At 38.3% G+C, this 23,284-nt stretch overlaps 1 protein-coding gene across 3 annotated transcripts in view; it reads left to right on the top strand.

Annotated features, from left to right (window-relative positions):
• Positions 1–23,284, top strand: part of AP2B1 (adaptor related protein complex 2 subunit beta 1) — a 110,705-nt gene that overhangs the window by 5,284 nt on the left and 82,137 nt on the right. For all 3 annotated transcript variants that reach the window (XM_061142772.1, XM_061142770.1, XM_061142771.1), the window contains exons 2-6: positions 864–923; positions 5,105–5,210; positions 8,452–8,587; positions 10,268–10,513; positions 22,871–23,061. In XM_061142772.1, coding sequence (XP_060998755.1) covers positions 887–923; positions 5,105–5,210; positions 8,452–8,587; positions 10,268–10,513; positions 22,871–23,061 — 716 coding nt within the window. In that variant the 5' untranslated portion in view covers positions 864–886. The remainder of the gene's footprint in view (positions 1–863; positions 924–5,104; positions 5,211–8,451; positions 8,588–10,267; positions 10,514–22,870; positions 23,062–23,284) is intronic.

Here is a 23,284-nt window from a genome sequence, read left to right as displayed (position 1 = left end):
GTACATTGGACAAACTCTTTAGAATTTCTTAAATCAGAAAACAGTGTTTCATTATTTGGGGAGAAATGTGATTAGTCTGTGCTGGTTTTGTTTTACCAGTGGAGCCTTATGTCAGCTGAATCAGTTCTGGAAATTGGAAGGGAAAAGTTAAAGCTGGCACCCATGTTCTTTTAAGTTTTAATATCAGTTCTGATTCTTTTTTGTACTCAATGTGACTAAACAGATATCTCAGTTCTTTGCATTGTTTTTAAGTGTAAACTGATACCATTTCTTTTGGGGAGTACTTTTGGGGGTAATTGTAGTTGTTGGAAATATATTTTTTAAGGTCTCTCTAGATGTTTGTCATGAAAGAATATTATCCTACTAATTTAGACCTTTTTTTTTTTTCTGAAAGAGATTCCTTTTACTGATACATGTGATGGTGAATAGATTGATGGAATTATTTTCTCTTTCAGTTTTTCTGTGCTTCTAAGAGACTAGGAGTGAGTCAGATTTGCCTTAATAGAAAGTAATAGGGAGATCTTTCAAAACAAACTTTGTCTTATCTTAAGTATTACAGAAAGATCTAGCTTTAGGTCTTGGAGGCTCTGAGGAGATAATTGTGGATAAAATCATAAAGCCATGATAGGTTCAGATTTTCACTATTTTCCATTAGGCCTTTGGAGTTTGCTCCAATTAGCTTTTTGACACAAGAGTTTCATTCTTAATTATCCTTGCATCCCTTTGGATCACCCATGATGGTGGTAAGGATGAAGAGACTCGTGGAATTTAGATATTCTCATATATAAATGTTCTTAAAATTGGTTGAATCCTTTGCTAGACCTAAATAACTCAGATAAAGGTATTTTTTTCTCTTGCTCTAGGTGCACATTAAAGATCCAAAACCATGACTGACTCCAAGTACTTCACAACCAATAAAAAGGGTAAGTATGAGAACTCGATTAAAGCCATTTTTGAAGATTCTTCAAAAGTGATGGTGTAAGATTGCTTCAGATAAAATGCTCCTTATCTCTTCAGAGATGCATGTCTTGGACCATCTCATAGGGAATCTGCTGCTTCTACAGAAAAGTGTATTGAACAGATTTTTAGAGTATAGGTTTTTAAAGATATAACTGTAATACACATCATTTTGACTTAAAAGTTTTAGTGAAAGGAAGAGATCCAAGATTGATCCACTGAAAATTGATAGGTCTGAGGAGGGTGAAAGAGAAAGAAGCGCATTTATTCTCTTTTTTAAAAAAATGGAAGTGTAGTTGGTTTACAGTGTTGTGTTCGTTTCTGGTGTACAGCAAGAGTAATTCAGTCGTGTGTTTGTGTGTGTGTATTCTTTTTCAGATTCTTTCCTATTACAGGTTATTACAAGATATTGAATATAGTTCCCTGTGCTGCTCAGTAGGACCTTGTTGTTTGTCTATTTAATATATAGTAGTGTGTATCTCCTAATCCCAAGGTCCTAATTTATCTCCCCCCACTCTTCCCCTCTGCTTTGATAACCATAAGTTTGTTTTGTAAATAAGTCCATTTGTACCATTTTTTTTTTTAGATTCCACATATAAGTGATATCATATATTTGTCTTTCTCTGTGTGATTTAACTTCACTTACTATGGTAATCTCTAGGTCTATCCATGTTGCTGCAAATGGCAGTATTTCATTCTTTTTTATGGCTGAATAATATTCCATAGTCCTTATGTATAAATCACATCTTCTTTATCCTTTCATCTGTTGATGGACATCTAGGTTGCTGCCATGTCTTGGCTATTGTAAATAGTGCTGCTGTGACCATTGGTGTGCATGTATCTTTTCAAATTAGAATTTTCTCTGGATATATGCCTAGGAGTGGAATTGTTGGATCATATGGTGATTATAGTTTTTTAAGGAACTCGCATACTGTTTTTCATAGTGGCTGCACCAAATTCTTTTATTTTTTCCTTGGAAATAAATATTTTATAACGAGTCTTATAAAAGCAATATAGCAATAAAAAGTAAAAATAAAAGTTCTCTTCTAATTTCTGTTTCTGATGGGAAGTTGATGTGTACCCTTAATCTTTTCTGTGCATATATTAGTACATATGATTGAAAAAAATTTTAACCACAAAAAAGAGATGATACAAAACGCTGCATGGAAACTTGATATTTTCTTATCCTTGCACTCATGCATTGTTTTGCATGACCTCTTTTTTGTTAAAGAGAAAAATGATGTGATGCACAGAGAAGCACATACCGTTGTTTATTAATTACAGCTGCCAAAATGCATAACCTCAGTGTGATTATGAGAAAATACCCATGACAACTGAGGGTGTTCTTTAAAATGACTGTCCTGTGCTTTTTAAAAACATCATTATAATGAAAGACAAAGGCTGACCAGCTGTTTCAGATTAAAGGGTGCTGAGACGTGACAGTAAGTGTAACGCATGATCCTGAATTGGGTTCTGGCCCGAGGGGGATGGGGTAAAATTACTGCAGAGGACATTATCAAGATCATTAAGTCTGTATAGATTAGATAATGTATTAGTGTTACATTCCCCGATTTTCATCATTGTATTACGGTTATGTAACGTAATTCCTTGTTCTTAGAAATTACACACTGATATAATTTAGGGCTAAAGAGACGTGATGTCTACAGTTTGTTGAATGAATCAGAAAAAAATGTATAAGTATATAAGAAGAGTATGATAAAGCAAATGTGGTGTAACATTAGGAACTGGGGAGTTTTATAGATTTTCCGTAAGATTAAAATGATTTCAAAAGAAAAAATGGGAGGGCAGGTATAGTGTCTGGAGCACCAGAAAGTTATCTAGAAAGCCCAAGCATATTCGTCATTTGTTATGTCATTTGGAGTTAATTAAGGCTAAACAGGCTCTTGAGCTATACTACAGAAAACACCGTAGGACACTACTTATTACATCAGCTGCTATAGTCCATGGCTTTCAACCTTGCCGACACATTGGCATTGCCTAGTGAAAGAGAGGAGGTGGTGTCCAGTCCTCCCCTGCACATGTCCTGATTACTTTGGTCTGGGATATGACTTTGATGGGATTTTTAAAAGCTCCCCAGATTTTTCCAGTGTTTAGCTGAGACTGAGAGCTATTGCCACCTGCTTGGTAGAGTTGATGAAGCGGGGAAGGAAGGGGGAAAGATGAGAATTTAATAAAGTGGTAGTATGTATGAGATACCTTGCCTCACTTAGTGCCCCTTGGCTCCACCCAGCTTCTTCCTGTTTATATTGCTTACACCTTAGAAAATCCTTTAGCCCCGGTCATTCATTTTCAGCTTTATTTCTGATTCTCTTACCATTCTGAAATGTATTTATTTCTTCTGTTAACATTTTGTGTGCTTTGATGACCTAGATGTTGTGTGAAGTTAAAGTGAAAGTCGCTCACTCATGTTGACTCTTTGCGACCCCTCAGTGCATGGAATTCTCCAGGCCAGAATACTGGAGTGGATAGCCTTTCCCTTCTCCAGGGGATCTTCCTAACCCAGGGATTAAACCCAGGTCTCCCACAATGCAGGCAGATTCTTTACCAGCTGAGCCACAAGGGAAACCCAGATGTTGTGTATAATGATACAAAAAGATGTAATTTAAAACTCACCTAATCCTTCAAACCTTCTCTTATAATGGGTCCTGATAACCTTTTTTTAATTTCAGGGATTTTTGTACAAGTTTGAGACTTAAGATGAATCATGACTAAGTAAATACCACATTTTAGAAAATGGATAGATTGTGTTCCTTTTACTTCCTGTAACACCCACCAGAACTGCCATGGAACATACTCTTTAAATTTATGCTATTGGAGTTGGAATAATTTCAGTTACATCCTGTTTTGATTCTTCGACTCCTGCTGCTATTCACAATTCAGATTTTCTGAAACCCTGCTGCTTGTTCTTTACTTTCCCCAGAAGTGAGTGATGGGAGGGACCCTGAGAGCTGGATTCAGCAGCAGAGGACTTGGAGAAGAGGAGAATGACTCTCTCAAGGGCCCGGCTTTTCTGTCTGTGCTATTTCTATAGCAGCTGTCAAGGAAAGGGCGATTTTTGTCAGAATTTATTTGCTTTGTTGGCAGTATATCTTGATATAACAAGTTTTTTTAGTGCTTATCTTCTGTGCTGCTTACTGGTTTCATCCTTCTCATTTAGAGGCTTCAGCAGATCACATCGTTTGCTGCCCCCACTATTATTATACTGGTGAGCGAGGCTGAAGTGAACGTCAAGAACAGTGGAAGAAAATGAGACAGTACGCTAGGTGGGAAGTGGAAGTGGCAGTAGTCAACTTCTTTTTCGTAGTGTTATAGTATATTTTCTTTCTTTTAAAACCAGTTGAGAGTTGTTACCTTCTTATTTCACCTCCAGCTTTCTTAAGGTAGGTGAGCCTAGGCCTTAAAATAGTAGTGACAGCCCTGGCATTTCACAGTGCAGAGCTTGAGCAGTCGCTGAAGATTGTACATTTAGAAATGACTGGTTTGTACCATTCTTGAAGCTTCAGGATGATTATTTCTGTTGTTAGCTTGATTGGACAGGATACGGCTTTAAATCCCATTGATATCTTAAAGTACTGATTAGAACAGTGATTTTCAACTCTGTACGTTGGAATCACTTGGGGAAACTTTAAAAAATATGAATGTAGGAGTTTTACTGTCTGAAAGTCTGTTTTACTTGATTCAGAATGGAGCCTGAGCATTGGTATTTTTAGATCCTTCCCAGGTAAGAATGTGTAGACAATGTTGGAAAATTCTTAAGTTAAAAAAGTTGGGAGAAACAGTTCTAAGGCCAGTTCTGTTACTCGCTAGCCCTGTGACCTTGGGTCCTCACTTTGTGGAGTTGAGAGTAGTGAATGAGAGGTATCTTCTGGTTTGGAAACATGGGTTTGTGAATTTGTTTCCTGCCTACGTTTATTTTTTCCTCAGGACTTGGAAATTCTGATGGGAGATCATCCCTCAGATGCCATTCTGTCCCCTTTGTAGAAAGATTTTACATCTTTGCTTTTTTAAAAATCTTGTTTCAATTGCAGCCTTGCCTCTGGTTAGCTGTTGTGGTGTTACTTTACATAGTGCAGTGTTGTGCTCTAATTTTCTGACCCTGGGACCTCATCTGTTTGTTCTCTTCTAGGAGAAATCTTTGAATTAAAGGCTGAACTCAACAATGAAAAGAAAGAAAAGAGGAAGGAGGCTGTGAAGAAAGTGATTGCTGCTATGACTGTGGGGAAGGATGTTAGGTAAGGGTGACCTCTTCTGCCTTGCTCACTTTAGAGTCTTACTCTAGTGGCTTTTACTGCTTTTCATTTAAGGCTATTATGATAAGAGTGTATATGAACTAGTTTGTCCCACGGAAAACATTAGGAAGTGTAGTTGATTTTATATTAACTCTGTGACCAAGTGTGGTGTTTTTAAAAGAGTGAAGCCAGTTTGATTTCATTTGCATATAGATCGAGCATAAAACCTCCTGAGAGCTGGCACAATTACAAATCTGTTGCTAAGGTAGTTTTAGAAGATGATAAAAATACACAGAGGAGCAGAAGCCCATGTATAGTTTAATTGGCTCATACCAGTGCCTCAACTGTACAACTCTGCATTGAGTTGCTGAATTCAAGATGAAAATCAATGGTAACAAAGTCCAAATGGTCTGTTTTTTTTTTTCTCCCTCTTTTTTCCCTGTAATTTAGCAGGACCATTTGGAAATAAGTAAAGATAGTCTGCAGGCCCCTGAGAATTCCGGAGATCCTTTCCATGAATTCCATGAGGTCAAAGCTATTCTTGTAATAATACTTAGGTCTTATTTGCCCTTTTCAATGTGTTGATATTTGCACGGCTGGTGCCGTATTCTGAATTAAGGCAGTGTGCCAGACCATAGCAGTAGTCACTGTATCCTTCACCACCATGTGCTTGGAGGAAAAAAGGGCAGTTTCACTTAGGACTGTCCTTCATGAAGCACTACAAATTTATTTCAGTAAAACTTGAATCTGAGTTCAGGTCTTTTTAATATTCTGTGTGATGAAACAGGAATTTGCATAAATTACTTCCGCATAGCAGAGTGTGTCGGTTGATTTGAAAAAAAGCCCGTGCACAGTTGTTTGACTTGGGAACACCATTCTATGCGAAATAATGATTGACAGACAAAATTATAGTTAATCAGACTTAATATTTGGGAGACATTTTATAAAAAATGAACAAAGTGAACCTGTCTTCAAGGGAAAAAATTTGACAGTAGATACATTTCGACTTTAAAAATTAGAGTGTTGGAAAACTTGTGTCTCCCATCACGAGCTTGATAGTTTCCGATACTTAGGGATTTTTCTGATGAGATTGGTGGTGAAATTAATGAATGTGATTATTTGGTGCTGTATAATGAAATATGACAACCTAGAGATGACCTGCATAACTCATTGAACCAGTGTTTTCCAAATAACCAGTGCATATATCATAAAATTATGCATGGGTAAAAGATCCAGTCAAAATAAATGCTAAATTAATGGATTTTAATTCAATCAAGTACAGAAAGTTTATCAGTATGGTTTCAGATTCCATGTTGCACCTAACTTTTAAGAAACTAGGATTTGTGGACTAAAAAAGACAAAAGAAAAATGATTGTCTGGCTTTAATGTGTCAAAGAAGAACACCCAGTTATGTGAAAAAGCTATTAAAATACTCCATTTTGCAATTTATGTATGTGTATGAAGATATGTTTTCTTCTTAATACTTCAGTTAAAACAACCTTTTCTACACGGGTTGAATGCAGGAGCAGATGTGAGAATCCAGCTATTTTTGCTTAAGTGAAAGTGAAAAGAGTGAAAGTGTTAGCCACTCAGTTGTGTTTGACTCTGCAACCCCATGGACTGCAGCTCTCTGTCCATAGGATTTCCTAGGCAAGAATACTGGAGTAGGTTGCCATTGCCTTCTCTAAGGCATCTTCCCAACCCAGGGATCTCCTGTATTACAGGCAGATTTTTACCTTCTGAGTCACCAGGGAAGCCCAAAGCCACACCCAACATGGGGCTTGAACCCATGACCCTGAGATTGGGACTCAGTTTTTGCTTAAACTAGACATTAAAGAGTTTGCAGAAATTAAAACAATGTCATCTTAATTTTTTAAAAAAAGTAAAATAGAGTTTTACTTTATAAAATATTTATGTTAATATGAAGCACATTTATTTTCTTTTTATTAGTTGAGTCAAATGCTGCTGATAAGAAGTGGATGAGTGCAAGAATGTCAAGTAAATTCCAGCATCTAGTGGTGGAATGTTGTTGTTTTAACACAAACATCTGAGAAGGTTCTAAGGCTAATGATGACCTTCTGATGTCATTAAGAAAAGGGAGAATCAAATTTAAGTGTATTGTGTCAGGCATGGTGATAGATGATTTTAGTTAACAGTTGTGTTTTTTTTAATAGTTCTCATATCTTCTGAACTAAAGGTTATTCTGAATTATAAGTTATTCCATGTTAGAGATCAAGAAAGGTATGCTCAGAGGACTAAAGAATAATCCCAGACTCATACAGCTAGTGGTAATGTAGCCAGGATTCTAACCTAATTTTGGGTCCCAGTACCCATTACTAGTCACTGCTTTCATGGGTGTATGTATATAATAGAGTTTAAATCTGTATATGCATGCACATGGGCTTCCCTGCTGGCTCATCTGGTAAAGAATCCACCTGTTGATGCAGGAGATGCAAAAGATTCAGGTTCAATCCCTGGGTTGGGAAGATCCCCTGGAGAAGGAAATGGCTACCCACTCCAGTATTCTTGTCTGCAGAATCCCATGAACGGAGGAGCTTGGTGGTCATAGAGCCGCAAAGAGTTGGACATGACTGAGAGACTGAACATGCATACACACACATGCTCAGGACTGTTTTGTTTTCTGAAAAGGTTAAAATTTTGAACAAAGGCCTTATCTGGGAACTGTTATTTAATAAGGACACCAACCACATAAGTTCCCACTGGTTAGAGATGGAAGAATATGCACATTGAAAAGCATAGCAACTGTAGTGCTTGGAAACTGCAAAGAATTGGTATGAAGAATACTGTTAACTGTTTTTGGTGACATAGTGATTTTTTTAAAAATTTGTAAAGAGATACACTAAGGTGTATGTCTAGGATTTGTTTAGAAATGGTTTAGAGCAATTAGATGGGGTAGGGACTGGGGGAGGGAAAGTGGGTTGAGGTTGTATATGAAACAATGTCAGGTATGTATCAATATTTACAGCTGGGTGATGGATGCATCAGGTGCATTAAACTGCTGTCTCCACTTTGAAAATTTTCAAAGTAAATGGTTTTTTAAAAATCTGGTTTTCAGTATCTTCTTGAGACCATTACTGTAGTTTCTTTAGTAATTCATTTCTGTGATTATTATCACTGCATTCATCCTCTCATCAGATTACTTTTTAAATTAAGGCTTTTTCTTTGTGTTCTATCCAACATCTTGGCACCAACATCAGTTCACTTTCCCTTTCTCTCTTCTTAGCTCTCTCTTTCCAGATGTAGTGAACTGTATGCAGACGGACAATCTGGAACTGAAGAAGCTTGTGTATCTCTACTTGATGAACTATGCCAAGAGTCAGCCAGACATGGCCATCATGGCTGTCAACAGCTTTGTGAAGGTAACTCTTTCTCAGGGACTCAAGGACAGTTTCTTCTATCTCAGAAAGCCTTTTAAGAAGTGTCTCTTGATATGGTTAGTGTCTGCATTGCAAATAAGCAACCTCTGTTCCAAAAGAGGGCTTCTAGAGAAGTATTGGCAACGAGTAGGAATGTTCATGATTTAAGCATTCTGAATGCTGGCGTTTGTCATCCAGTTCAGACCGTATGGTGAGCCTCCTGTCAGCTGGGCTTGTTACATCCTTGCCAGATGGGAGGAGAAGGCCAGGTGAAATGTCACCCTAACCTTCTGTGGCAGACAGAGGTTGGGCATGTCATTATAGTGTCAGTAACCTGGGGCCTTACCTATTTATCTTTGTAGAAATTATGCTTGTGTTTTAGAAGTAGTGGAAACTATAGAAGCTGCCTTTTAATTTTGTTTTAGTAAGTATGATTAACTTTTTTTGTTGTTGTTATGGAAATTTTCAAACATACTCAAGTAAAGGAAATAGTATAGTAAGTTCCTAAATATCTACCTTGTAGTTTCAATAGTTACCAACCTATGACCAGTCTTGTTTAGCTTATATTCTCCATACATGCTTTCCTGACCCCCACGTCCTCTCCTACTGGATAATTTTAAAGCAAATTCCAAACATTGTAAGGATGAAAAATCATTTAAGCAGCTGAGCATCAAAGAAAGTCCTTAATGCTATTGTATATCCAGTTAAAATTCTCATATGGTTAGATATGATGAACATAATAATAAGGTTGTCTCTATTAGAGATTGGGATTTTTTTGTTTTGTCTACTTATTGTTTTTTTCCTCTGTCTGGAATTCAGTGTACGTTAGAAGCAAAAATCAGATGGCATTTCTAAAATTAGCTGCAATTAAATTGTTTTGAAAAAATAAACATGCTTTCTTCTCATGGAATTTTTTTTTTCTGTGTTTAACTAAAAAATGTACAGAATCAAAATAACATTTCATTCTGTTTGGTGATTCATAGATGGATGATATCATTGGAAATAATTTAGTGTACATTTTTTGAAAGTTAGCTTGTGCATAGGTTTATAAAGTTTAAAGAAATTTTTAAATACAGGGCAATTTAAGGGGTATTCCTTCATGGTAAGCGTTCTATTAATATTTGTACAATATTTGGAGGCACTTGCTAGGAAAGGAGAATGTATGTTAATCAGGATTTCAGCAGATCTCTCTGCTGCTTCACTTAAGGATCTTCTCGGGGACCCAGATCAGCTTCTGGAATCTCCTTTGTTTTCTTGGCTGTCGGCCCCAGATATATCTAGCCCTCTTTTCTCCTTGGTTGATATTTGTGGAGTGGGACACATCTTTCCAGTTTCTGATTTTTCTCCTGTACCCGAATACAAGCCCAAAGCCCTTTTCTCTTTTTAGAGTAGGTCCACTAATGGCCATGAGGATAGTAACACCAGCTATCTAAATTTCTGCCCAGCTCTGGAATGAATCCTACAGGGCATGTCTTCATTGTATATATGAAACAGTTAAATGAATTCCTAGCCTAAACTCCTTGAATAGGCAACTAAGTTTTGTACTTGGAAAAGGTGGGTTCTGATGTAGAATATAACTGGAAACCTACATTAATTTAATGTTCTTTTGTGGCTTATAGAAGTCAGACTGTTCGATTTTAGACACCATGTACACCAGTAGTTGTCAATGACTGTTGTCTGTAGGACTGTGAAGATCCCAATCCTCTGATTCGAGCTTTGGCAGTCAGAACCATGGGGTGCATCCGGGTGGACAAGATTACAGAGTATCTCTGTGAGCCCCTCCGCAAGTGCTTAAAGGATGAAGATCCCTATGTCCGGAAGACAGCAGCAGTCTGTGTGGCAAAACTCCATGACATCAATGCCCAGATGGTGGAAGATCAGGGATTTTTGGATTCTCTGCGGGATCTCATAGCAGATTCAAATCCAATGGTAATGTATTTCCATTTTTTTATGAGAGAGCAGTATTTAAAATGGGTCTCTTTATTTTTTTATTTTATTTTTTTTTTTAATTTTTTTTTATAAAGTTTTATTAAAGTATAAAGGAGATAGAGAAAGCTTCTGACATAGGCATCAGAAGGGGGCAAAAAAGTACCCCCTGTAATAAAGTTTTATTAAAGTATAAAGGAGATAGAGAAAGCTTCTGACATAGGCATCAGAAGGGGGCAAAAGAGTACCCTAAAATGGGTCTCTTTAAAAAGCATGTTTAAAATAAATCTTTGGGACATTGAGCCATAGGTTAGCTATGTGAAGCATGACTTCCATGGGACCCAAAGATTGTCTGTCTCATACCCTACTGAGCTGAAAACCAAGTCCTAATATATAAATAGTATATGTATGCCGTTTATTTATTTATACTTTTCATTATAGGAATTTTCAAACATCTTCAAAATTAGAGTTACTAAATGAGTAAATAAAATGAACTCAGTTACCATCACCAGGTTCAGTAATTATTAATACATGCTAGTTTATTTTACCTGTTTTCTTCTCCTACCCCCTACTTACCTATGGGTAACTTAAAGATGTCACACATGAATGGGTCTCTGAATTTAATGTGTCATTATAATTAATAATAACCTTTAATAATCTTAACCTGTTTTTATACAACAAATCAGGACGATTTGAGGAGATTTTCACAAGGATCTTTGAGAAAACTTTTAGAGAAAATTTAAGGTTACTTAGTAGAGTTGTGAGAAACTATTTCAGGAATGCCTTATGTTTTATTGTGTCTTTCTTGAAGATTTTCCTAGAACAGGTGTTAGCATCAGGGATTATTAAATTGTTGGGCCCTGCTGCCCTCTAAATAGGAAATTTTTCCTTATTTCCTTTGTTTGACATCTTGTTAAGAAGGTGCCCAGGAGGCAGAATTTAAGGAGGCATTCATTCTCAGGTGCCCACTCTACCTGTGCAGGCTTGAGAGTGGAATACCTCTCTCCCTGCCTTATTCTCAGTTCAGTTGAGTCGCTCAGTCATGTCTGACTCTTTGCAATGCCATGAACTGCAGCACGCCAGGCCTCCCTGTCCCATCACCAACTCCCAGAGTTTACTCAGACTCATGTCCATTGATTCGATGATGCCATCCAACCATCTCATCCTCTGTCGTCCCCTTCTCTTCCTGCCTTCAATCTTTCCCAGCATCAGGGTCTTTTCAGATGAGTTAGTTCTTTGCATCAGGTGGCCAAAGTATTGGAGCTTCAGCATCAGTCCTTCCAGTGAATATTCTGGACTGATTTCCTTTACGATGGACTGGTTGGAACTCCTTGGCCTTATTTTACAAACATTAAATCATTTGTTTGAACTCTTCATTCCTGTTATTTTAGTGAAGAACTGAAAAGCTTGGACTAAGAGATAAACACATATATATCCCCATGCCTACTTTTGTTCTTGAACCCGTACTTTTCATCTCAACTGTATGTCCTGTTTTTTTTTGCCAGAAGTATTACTGCTGTTTTTAGACTGCTGGTTGTCCTTTTTATCAGTTGGGTCAAATGCTGCTGATATGAAATGAATGAGTATAAGAATGTGAAGTAAATTCCAGTGTCTAGTGGTGGAATGGAAGGTATAGTAACTCAAACATCTGAGAAGGTCCTAAGGCTAATGATGACCTTCCTAATACCATTAAGAAAATGAGAGGCTTCTCGGATGGTCCACCGGTTGGGAATCTGCCTAACAGTGCAGGGGTTCGATATCTGGTCCGAGAAAATCCCGTTTGCCGTGGAGCAACTAAGCCCTTGTGCCAGAGCTGAGCCCTCATGCCTAGAGCCTGTGCTCCACAATCAGAGAAGCCCCCACTGCACTCACAGCAGCTGAAGAAAGCCCTTGTGCGCAGCAACGGAAGACCCAGCGCAGCCAATAAATGAGTAATTTAAAAAAAATAAAAGGAAAGTGCATTCTCTGTCAGGCGTAGTGATAGGTGCTTTTACTTAAAGTGTTTTTTTTTTTTTTTTTGGTAGCTCTTCTATCTTCTGAACTACAAGTTATTCTGAATTAGAGGTTTTTCTATGATAGAGATCAAGTAGTATATACTTCAGTTCAGTCACTCATTTGTGTCTGACTCTGCGACCCCTTGAACCACAGCACTCCAGGCCTCCCTGTCCATGACCAACTCCCAGGGTCCACCCAAACCCATGTCCATTGAGTCGGTGATGCCATCCAACCATCTCATCCTCTGTGGTCCCCTTTTCCTCCTGCCCTCAATCTTTCCCAGCATCCGGATCTTTTCAAATGAGTCAGCTCTTCACATCAGGTGGCCAGAGTATTGGAGTTTCAGCTTCAACATCAGTCCTACCAATGAACACCCAGGACTGATCTCTTTTAGGATGGACTGGTTGGATCTCCTTCCACTCCAAGGAACTCTCACTTGGAGAAGCTAAAGAATAATCCCAGCGTCACTCAGCTAGTGGTACTGTGGCCAAAATTCTAACCTGGTTCTGAGCCCCAATACCCATCAGTGGTTACTGCCTCCATGGGTGTGTATAGGCATGATGTAATTTAAATACATATATGCACGTACAGATTTAGGACTTTGATTTTCTGAAAATGGTTAAAATTTTGAACAAATTAAGGCCTTAATTATCTGACAACTGTTTTAATAAGGAAATCTTCTGAACCCTCTTATTCCCATGATAGGTATGAGTCCAGTTTTACTGCTCTTGAGGGAGAATTTTGTTCCGCTTTTTCAGAAGTTGCCCCACATGGTGGCAGCACTGCACCAGCAACTCTCAGAACCACTTGCAGAAGGAATTGATGCTTCCTGGTTCTACCTGAGTAGTTTTCTTACAGCTCACTTTAGAAGGGCATCCTAGATGTGGAAGCACCAGTACCTCTGGAGAAATGACTTTGAAATCAGAGGGTAAAATGTCAGTTAAAATCTGATGACTTTTTTGGTGGATGGAGCCTTGCTTGTGGATCTTCTTAGTTCCCTGACCAGGAAGGCAGCTGTGCATCACTGTACCATCACCACGTACTTGGTTCCCTAACCAGGGATTGAACACTGGCCCTTGGCAGTGAGAGCATGGAGTCCAAACCACTAGACCTCCGGGGAATTTCCACTACAGTGTTAGTTTAAAAGGTGCTGATCTCTTTGATATCTCTACAGATTCATATGGTAAAACCTTTTCTGAGGAATTAGAGCTAAACTTATCTTTAGAGGCCAATTTTATTAATCCATTTTGTTGAAAGTAATTATGTATTTAGAAAGAGGAAGCACTTTGCAGTGAGAGGAAGATAACTCCCATGATTTCTTCACATAGCAGAATTTTGAAAGTCCTGGTCTCTGTAAATTGATATTTGCAAGAAAGATACACTTTTGGGTGATAGTGACTTTTCTCTAGCTTTTTATCCACATATTAGGATTTTCCCTCCTTAACTACAATTTTTCTTTTCTCTCTCAGAGGCATTTGAGATATTCCAATTTCTGTTAATGTTTACACTGGAATCTGCTCCCTGAGACTCCCTGGACAGCCCCACCACATGTGCTTTGCTTTTTGTTTGAGAATTCAGATCTCTTGAATCCTTTGGCTCCATGCCTTAGCCCCTTTGATCTTGTCTTGGAAGCCTTCTCAGTTCTGTCATCACTCTTGAGAACTGTCCCGGGAATGTCCCTTTTCCATTGCTCTGTTCTCTCAGCCAAAGTACAAACTACTGGATTAGTTACAACAACACCACCACCACCACCCCCAGAATCGTGTTTTTCATTTGTTGAGGGTTTTTCTGCACAAGCAGCATGCTGTCAGAACTTGGCCCACTATGGCCTTCAGCAAAGGCTCTAGTTAAACTGCCAGCTCCTTTTTTTTCCCTCAGCTTCTTTTAATTTGAACTTATTCTGAAAAGCTCTCTTACGAAAAGTAGCACTTTTCCTCTTAGAAAAAGTGTGTATTTTAACCATGTGCTAGCCAGCAGTTAGAAGCCGCGTGAGATTGTGACAGTGGTTCTCAGCTGGTAGCGGTATTCTCCCTGGGGGTACGCGGCCGTGTGGGGAAACACTCTTGGTTGTCAAAGCTGATGGGAAGATTGCTACTGACCTCTGGTAAGTAGCGTTCAAGGATACGTTAAACATCCTGCAGCGCTCAGGGAGTCTTCTGCAACCAACAGTTATCCATCCTGAAACGTCACTAGTGCTACTGTTGTGAAAATCTGGGTTATGGAAATAGCACACCGCATTTAGGGCCCAGAGTGGTTGCTGTTTGGCGTCCTGGCTTGGCTGCTTACTAGAAGCGTGGCCTTGAGACTGTTACTTAAAATGAGCTTCAGTGGCCTCATCTGGAAAAATAAAAATAAAAGCAGGTAATAATGCCTGTTTTACTGGATTATTTTGAACATGGAGGAATAATTTATTTAAAAATTTAAGTAATGCCTAACAGAGTAAATGCTTAATAAACAGTAGCTATTTTGGGGGGGAAATTTTTAAAAATTTATTTTTAATTGGAAGATAATTGCTTTACAGTGTTGTGTTGGTTTCTGCCAAACATCAACATCAATCAATCATAGGTATACACATGTCCCCTCCCCCTTGAACCTCCTTCCCACCTCCCAGCCCATCCCACCCATCTTAGGCTGTCACAGAGCACCAAGCTGAGCACTTGTGATACACAGCAGCTTCCTGTTAGCTATCTGTTTTACATATGGTAATGTGTATGCTGCTCGGCTAAGTCGCTCCAGTCATGTCCGACTCTGCGGCCCCATAGACGGCAGCCCACGAGGCTCCCCCATCCCTGGGGTTCTCCAGGCAAGAACACTGGAGTGGGTTGCCATTTCCTTCTCCAATGCAGGAAAGTGAAGACGCTCAGTCATGTCTGACTCTTAGCAACCCCACGGACTGCAGCCTACCAGGCTGCTCTGTCCATGGGATTTTCCCGGCAAGAATACTGGAGTGAGTGGCCATTGCCTTCTTTGGGTAATATATATATTTCAGTGCTATTCTCTCAGTTTGTCCCACCCTCTTTTTCCCCCTCCTCTGTCCATGAGTCTGATCTCTATGTCTGAGTCTCTATTCCCACCCTGCAAAGGGGTTCGTCAGTACCATTTTTCTAGATTTCATGTATATGCATTAATATTAATATATGATATTTATTTTTTCTCTTTCTGACTTACTTCCCACTGTATAAGGGTCTAGGTTGATCCACCTCACTAGAACTGATGCAAATTCATTCCTTCTTATGAACAGCAGCTATTCTCGAGGAATAGACCTAACATGACATGCTTTCTAATTATTGTAATTTTTATTTAGGCCTTTAGTGTGTGGCTTCCTGGTGGCTCAGAGGTTAAAGCATCTGCCTGCAATGCAGGAGACGTGGGTTCGATCCCTGGGTTGGGAAGATCCCCTGGAGAAGGAAATGGCAACCCACTCCAGTATTCTTGCCTGGAGAATCCTATGGACGGAGGAGCCTGGTGGGCTACAGTCCACGGGGTCGCAAAGAGTCAGACATGACTGAGCGATTTCAGTTTCACTTAGTGTGTGGTGGTTTGCTGTCAGTTTGAGATGGTAAATAATGAAAAACTCAAGTCTCTAGATCACTTTGTAAATTTGAGAAGGATTTTTGTCAGAATATATTTGTTGTCCTTGTGGGCTGTGTAAAATTGTTTATTAATAACCTCAGTTTAGTACTTTAATTACATTATTTCTTTTATCCCTAGACATATATTAATAAACAGAGTTGTAAACTTAGAATATTACACAGAAGTGAAATTAGAAATCCATAATGCTCTTCATGCCCCGTGTCCATGAAGGCGTTTCAGAGCTAGTCAAAATTTAGGCATGTGGGAGTATTGGTATGTTGGTAGGCAGTGGGTAAGAGTGATGTAGCAGGTAACATGTTCAGTCTTTGTCTGGATGCCCCTAGTAAGTAATGTTGTATTTGGTTGAGTAAGTGGAATCATTGGCAGCTGCCTAGTTGGAAGTGCGATTGATCTTAGTGCTTTTCTGTCTTTATTTACAGAGTAAGGAAACGATTTTTGTTTATCTTTATAGTAAACTTTGTGAAGATCTTCCTATGTGCAATCTCACCTTAGAAATTTTAATCATAATCGGGTTTTATTTTAGAAATTATTTCTAACTTAGGATATTGTTTTTTTAATCTCATTTTTGGGAGTAGATTTTTAGACTTAAAGTTTCAAAGACCATACAGAAACTTCTCATATGCTTGTCTTCACACAGGTTTACCAGTAATAAAATATTATTATATAATTATGGTACCTTTGTCAAAACTAAGAAATTAACTTTGGTACATTATTATAAACTGAAGTACAGACTTTATTTCACCTGTTTCAAAACAGATGTCCTTTTGCTATTGCAGCATTCAATTCAGCATACCAAATCGCATTCAGCCACTTCCTCTTATAAAGAGTTGACTCACTTTTTTTGGGGCTTACACAGCATGTTTATTTCCTCCGAGCTGTGAAGGCTGGAAGCCCAAGTCCAGGGCATCAGTAGGCTCGGTTTCTCCCTCTAAGGCCTCTCGTCTTGGCCTGTGGGTGGGCATCTCCCTTCTCTTCATATGATCCTCCCTCCTCAGGTGTCTATCCAAATTTAGTCTTCTGATAAGGACACCAGTTATATTGGATTAAGGTCCACTGTAATGACCTCATTTTAACTTAATTTCCTCTTTAAAGACCCTATCTCCAAACACAGTCACATGAGGTTTTTGGAGGTTAGGACTTCAAATCTTCAAATGTGAATTTTGGGGAGATACAAATTCAGCCCTTGTAGGAGGATGATAATAGAATTTACTTCACAGACTTGTGAGAATTAATTGAATCAGAACGTGTAAAGGGCTTAGAACAGTGATGGAAAATGTTTTGTATTGCTAAAGATGACATTTGAAATGACATGAAAATGAGACAGCCATTTCACAGATGTCCCAAAGCTCCGGCCTTTTCTGCAAGTGGCTCCTTTGAGTCCTTAGAGTTCTCAGAGACTAGTACCTTTAGAAGCGCTCCCCACTTACTTTGGATAATAGTTGACTCACTGTTTACCAAGGATTCTCAAAACAGAAAAGTGCTTTGTAACTGTGAAATGATTTTTTTCTTTCCCAGTATTAATAATGTGGGGGTTAAAACTCAGGCTCTGGAATCATTCAGACTTGGGTTTGTATCCTGGTCTGCCTTTCTTAGCTTGATGGTCTTCCTGAACATCTCAGTAGCCTCATCTACAAAATGGAATTGTGAAAGATAAAGGACAGAGGGCTTGCAAAGCACTTCACTGTGAATCTGATATAGAGTAAGCCCTTAATAAAACAAACTTTTCCTTACTTTATAGCAATCATGGTGCTGGTTTTTAGTGATTTTAGAAAGGTTAATATTTCAGTGGCAATTTTATTTAAAAAAAATTTTTTTTGTATACAATATTTAAAGCCAGACGTTATTTTTGAGGGGTTTCTGAGGGCAGCATATCTACAGATGGAAGCTTAAGTCTATCTACAATATTAATTAACACACCATTGCAGAATTACTCTTAAAAGAATTGTTCAAAGATATAACTAGAGCAGTTTTTGTTGGCAACTTCTGGAAAACTGGATCTGTTGTATATTGTAATTCAGTTGTGTACCAAAAGATCCCAGCTTGTTCATTTCTTAGTGTTCCTTTTAAAATGATCTCAAGGCTCTAATTTGGCAGAGGATTACTTATTCTCAAAAAGAGAAGATAAATGGAGTGATAATAAACTTTTTGTTTTGTTCATGTAGTAGCATTCTTTTGTGTGATTTGTGTGATTTTAGGTCCTGTGGACCAAGTAACTCTCTGCCTTTTAACTCTTAGGAGTGCCTCTTGTATGTATGTAGACATTTATTTGTAGTGTTTTGGCTTTGTGCTTATTTACATTTCATTAGAACACATCTTAAGCCACTCAAGTAATTAATGAGTTTCATTGAGTCTAATTTTTTATCTTTCTTGTTACTATGTATTCAGACTTTCTTGCTGTAATGGGATGTGTTGACTCTACTAGGTAGATGTATTCATTCAACTTTGTCATTCTGGAGAAGATGGGAAAACAGAACATTAGAATGTCATATAATCAGTGTATTATTAGTTGACAGTCTGGACAGTGTCTTTGGATTAAAGCATGAGCAGTAAAATTAACTGGTACCATATAGTCATATCCTTGGAGATGATAATGTCTGAAACCTGTTTAGGATAAATGCTCTGTGCTTTAACATGTTATTTCAGGCAACTCCATAAAAAAGAAAGTGAGGTTTTGAACTGTTGGTGATTTTCAGGAGGATAAAAATATACAAATCACCTGTATGTTTCATTATAATAGATTTGGCTAGCTATTCTACTGCTTTCAATTCAAGTCTTCAAGGGGCAGCAGCCAAGAGGATTGTAAATTGAATATGAGAATTGAAGTGTTTTTATTTCAGAGAGTGTGACCTTGAAGGTCATTGCTAGGAATGAAAGTCTTAATAGTAATTTAGTTAACAGGAGGAAGTCACTGAACCCAAGTTCTTGGGTTCTGGAACTAGGAAAGTGAGTGAAATTAGGGAAGTCATTCAAGGGGACAGGAAATGTGTGAGAGAGTCCTCCTAAAAAACTTCTACCTGTGATACTCCACTCCCAATGAGTATCTAGATTTCCTTCTAGCATTCTTTTTTTACAGGATAACTTTTATTTTATTCATATCCACTACTCCAGCTTGCTGCTTTTTTAAAAAAAGAAAAAGTGAGGTCAAATTTATGCCCTCGGAATTTCTGTGTATACGATAGGGGTAGCTTATAAATCAGGTTTTATAGCCAGATAGTAAATCTTGCCCTCTTAAGTGCTGCTAGGATGTGATTATCTCTGAAATATATAAAGTAAGAGAATACCCTTTTCTCCTTGTATGACTCTGCCAGGAAGTAATGTTTTGATTATATCATCCTGCCCAACTTTGATTTTTCTTTCGCAGCTCTTGGGACTTCTATAAATACAGTCGGCAGAGTGATTAGTACTCAGACACTAGAATCAGATACAGGCCATGTGTTCGTATTCAAGCATTTTCTCTTTTTGGGCTGTGTTGATTAAGCAAGTCACTGAGTTCCTCTAACTGTATTTATAAATTCGTTTTTAAAACCTGTTTCCTTATCTGTAATATGTAGATTTTGATAGCCGCTACATTAGAGTTGCATGAGGGTAAATGGCATAGTAAGTGTTCAATAAATTTTAGCTATTGCTGTCTTTTGTTTCTTTGTCCAATTCTTTTAGGTATAGTGTAAGGTAAGTCAAAACACAAGTTGCTTATGTTAAAAAAAATTCAGCAGACTTCAAGGGTCCACTTGGAGCTGTCAAATTGAAGGGAAGTGTGTAGTTATGGCAGAGAAAGATTTTTTTAGTATTGAGTGTGATTTTATTTATACACATACATATGTGTGCATGCTTTTGCATGTATGTATATATTTGTGTTTAGTGTCTATAAAGGATACATATTACATTAGGTCTACAGGGGTGGAGGTGAGATAGGAGGAGAAGTGTTTAGTTGCAGTCTCCCAAAGAACAGAATTGACTGTAATTGGGAGGTAAGATGAACTAAAAACAGTTTGTTGTGGTTTTTTTTTTTGATGTTATGGGATGTATTCCTTTGTAGCATAGATGCAAGGACAAGTGAGTTGTCCTATATAATCCAGCTATACTGTCTTGAAGTTAATGTTTGCCTCCTTGAGATTCAGTGTGCTAGCTCATTTTAAGTCTCCGTTAGTATAAGAAGCATGGCTTCCTGACCAGGAGAACTCTAAGCAACCCTTTATGGATCCACCTCAGTATGTTTTTAAAAATCTAGCAGTCTGAATGTGAAGATTAGGAGATGAAAATGGAAAGAATAGAATAGAAGGGATTTTAGAGGAATAGCGGTATGGTTTTGTTCAGTTCAGTCGCTCAGTCGTGTCTGACTCTTTGTGACCCCATGAACCGCAGCACGCCAGGCCTCCCTGTCCACCAACTTCTGGAGTTTACCCAAACTCATGTCCATTGAGTCGGTTATGCCATCCAACCATCTTATCCTCTGTTGTCCTCTTCTGTCGTCCTCTTCTCCTCCTGCCCTCAGTCTTTTCCCAGCGGCAGAGTTTTGTTATTGGGGTGCATATCTTCTGGTCACCCATTGGCTCCGTGACCATTTAGCAGTGACCTCTTTTCCCAGTGCAGACTTTTCTGAACATAATCCTGTAATCTGATCTCCGCATCTTTTAATCAGGTTTAGTTTTCCCTGTTTTTTTCCTTATTTTAATGGGATAAGTGAAAGTTGCCTATTTTACCACCAGACCATACACTTCATTAGCTGCATTATATACTTGGTTTAATTTCCAATTATGTATGATGATAGCAGAGGAATTATAAATGGTTCCTCCTGTTCAGTATCCTTCTGTTCTCTTTCCTCTCCATTGCTTTTTGTAATTCCCCCAATTCTCCCCTTTTGTTTTACGTTTCCTGTTAACAGACCTTATATTTAAATTTTTTAACAAGAAAAAGAAACTGGCAGAAAGTCAGTGACAGGACCTTTGTTTTGGACCAACTGGTCAAGAGTGGGCATGTGTTGACAGCAAGAAAGGAAAATAGGTATTTGGTCTTCCAGTGTGACATTTTGATCCTTTATCCTGTCATCCAATATATCAGGCTTATTATACAGGGAAAATATGTCTTTTCCTTGCATGTAAAGCACTGAGATGATGGAGATTATTATTTCACTCTTCATGCTTTTTAATTTTCATGAAAGCCTTTGCTTAATGGTGTGGTTGGTAAACAAAAATTGTCAGAAAAGAACCTCATGCATGCTGCCATGTGATAGATAGGTGAACTAGATAATCCTTCATGGTTTGTCTTAATAACAAGAAAATATTATATCCATAACCATACTTACCAACTGAACCATTGGTTTTTTCATCTTGGAATTTTTTTACCTAATCACTAGATTATAGCTGAAGGTGATTTCTGTTTGTGGCATCATTATCTTTTACATAATAATGGGTACTGTCAGAAGTATATTATTTCATTTAAAAAATCATATTCTCTAGAACTTAATCTTCTAGGTAAAATGCTGGGATAATCTGCAGACTACTCATGTGATGTAGATGTTAAAATCAGTAGCTTGGGACTTCACTGGTGGTATAGTGGTTAACTCCTCGCTTCCAATGCAAGGGGCGTGGGTTCAATCCCTGGCCGGGAAACTTAAGATCCCACATGCTGTTACCACCTTAACTTTGCTTAAAGCTTTTAGAAAGCACTTACATGTTATCTGGTTTTATTCTCAAACTGAAGCTCATCTCTGAGGTGAATTAAATTATCTCTAGTTTTTAGTTGAGGAAATGGAACTTACACAGAGTGTATGTGCTCTCCCAACATCATGTTACAGTGAACTAGTGTTTTGAGGTCACAGTTTCTTATTCTGACACTTAAAGGGAGTTGGACTATAAAGAAAGCTGAGTGCCAAAGAATTAATGCTTTTGAACTGTGGTGTTGGAGAAGCCTCTTGAGAGTTTCTTGGACTGCAAGGAGATCAAACCAGTGAATCCTAAAGGAAATCAGTCCAGAATATTCATTGGAAGGACTGATGCGGAAGCTGAAACTCCAATACTTTGGCCACCTGATGTGAAGAACTGACTCCTTGGAAAAGACCCTGATGCTGGGAAAGGTTGAAGGCGGGAGGATCAGGGGATGACAGAGGAAGAGATGGTTGGATGGCATCACCAACTCAATGGACATGAGTTTGAGCAAGCTCTGGGAGTTGTTGATGGACAGGGAAGCCTGGCGTGCTGCAGTCCATGGGGTCACAAAGAGTTGGACACTACTAAGAGTCTGAACTGAACTGAACGGATCACCTCCCTATCTGCCATACACCCATAAAATTATTTGGCCTAGATTTTCTTCTTTCTGTTGCCCAATGTACATTTCAAAATTAAAATTCACTGCTTTTTTTTTTTTTTGGCCACGAGGCATGCAGAATCTTAGTTCCCCAACAGGGATTAAACCCATGCCCCTTGCACTGGAAGTGCAGAGTTCTAACCATTGGACTGCCAGGGAAGTCCCTAAACTTGACTGCTTTTATAGCTGTTCGTTTGTCTTAGTTTTATTGATGGTTTGAGTACTATTAAAATTAATGTTTTAGTAGTAAACCATCAGTGACTCTCTGCTAAGATGTGAATTGTTTTAATTCTGGGTTGCCTGACCACAAGGAAGCTATATAAGCCATCATTAGTGGTATAATACATATTTTGAAAGCAGTTTATCTTTTTGTATATGACTAGGTAAAATGTTCAGGAACAGTTATGATTCAGAGAAATAGTTGTACTGTTCTTGACAAATCAAGGTCATATCTGCTTCTTTTTCCAGGTGGTGGCTAATGCTGTAGCAGCACTATCTGAAATCAGTGAGTCTCACCCCAACAGCAACTTACTCGATCTGAATCCACAGAACATTAATAAACTACTGACAGCCCTGAATGAGTGCACCGAATGGGGCCAGATTTTCATCCTGGACTGCTTATCTAATTACAACCCTAAAGATGACCGGGAGGCTCAGAGGTCAGTCTGTTTCTCTGAGTCTTGCCTGGTTCAGTAAGTTCTAGTGTGTCTGTATTAGAATAAGGGTCTGTTATGTTAGGAACAAGGAAAACAGTGACTTATGGGGTAGATATTGCTATCCCTGTGGTATTTTCTCTTTGTAATTAGGAACATTTTAGGTAGCAGAGTAAGCCATGCAAAAATAGGAGATGTGTATCTGCCATTTCTTTTCTGAGCAATACAC

This window comes from Dama dama, chromosome 5, assembly GCF_033118175.1.
Source record: "Dama dama isolate Ldn47 chromosome 5, ASM3311817v1, whole genome shotgun sequence".
NCBI classification, from domain to species: Eukaryota; Metazoa; Chordata; class Mammalia; order Artiodactyla; family Cervidae; genus Dama; species Dama dama.
Note: the sequence above shows the minus strand (reverse complement) of the source record. Positions and strands in the feature narration are given on the sequence as shown.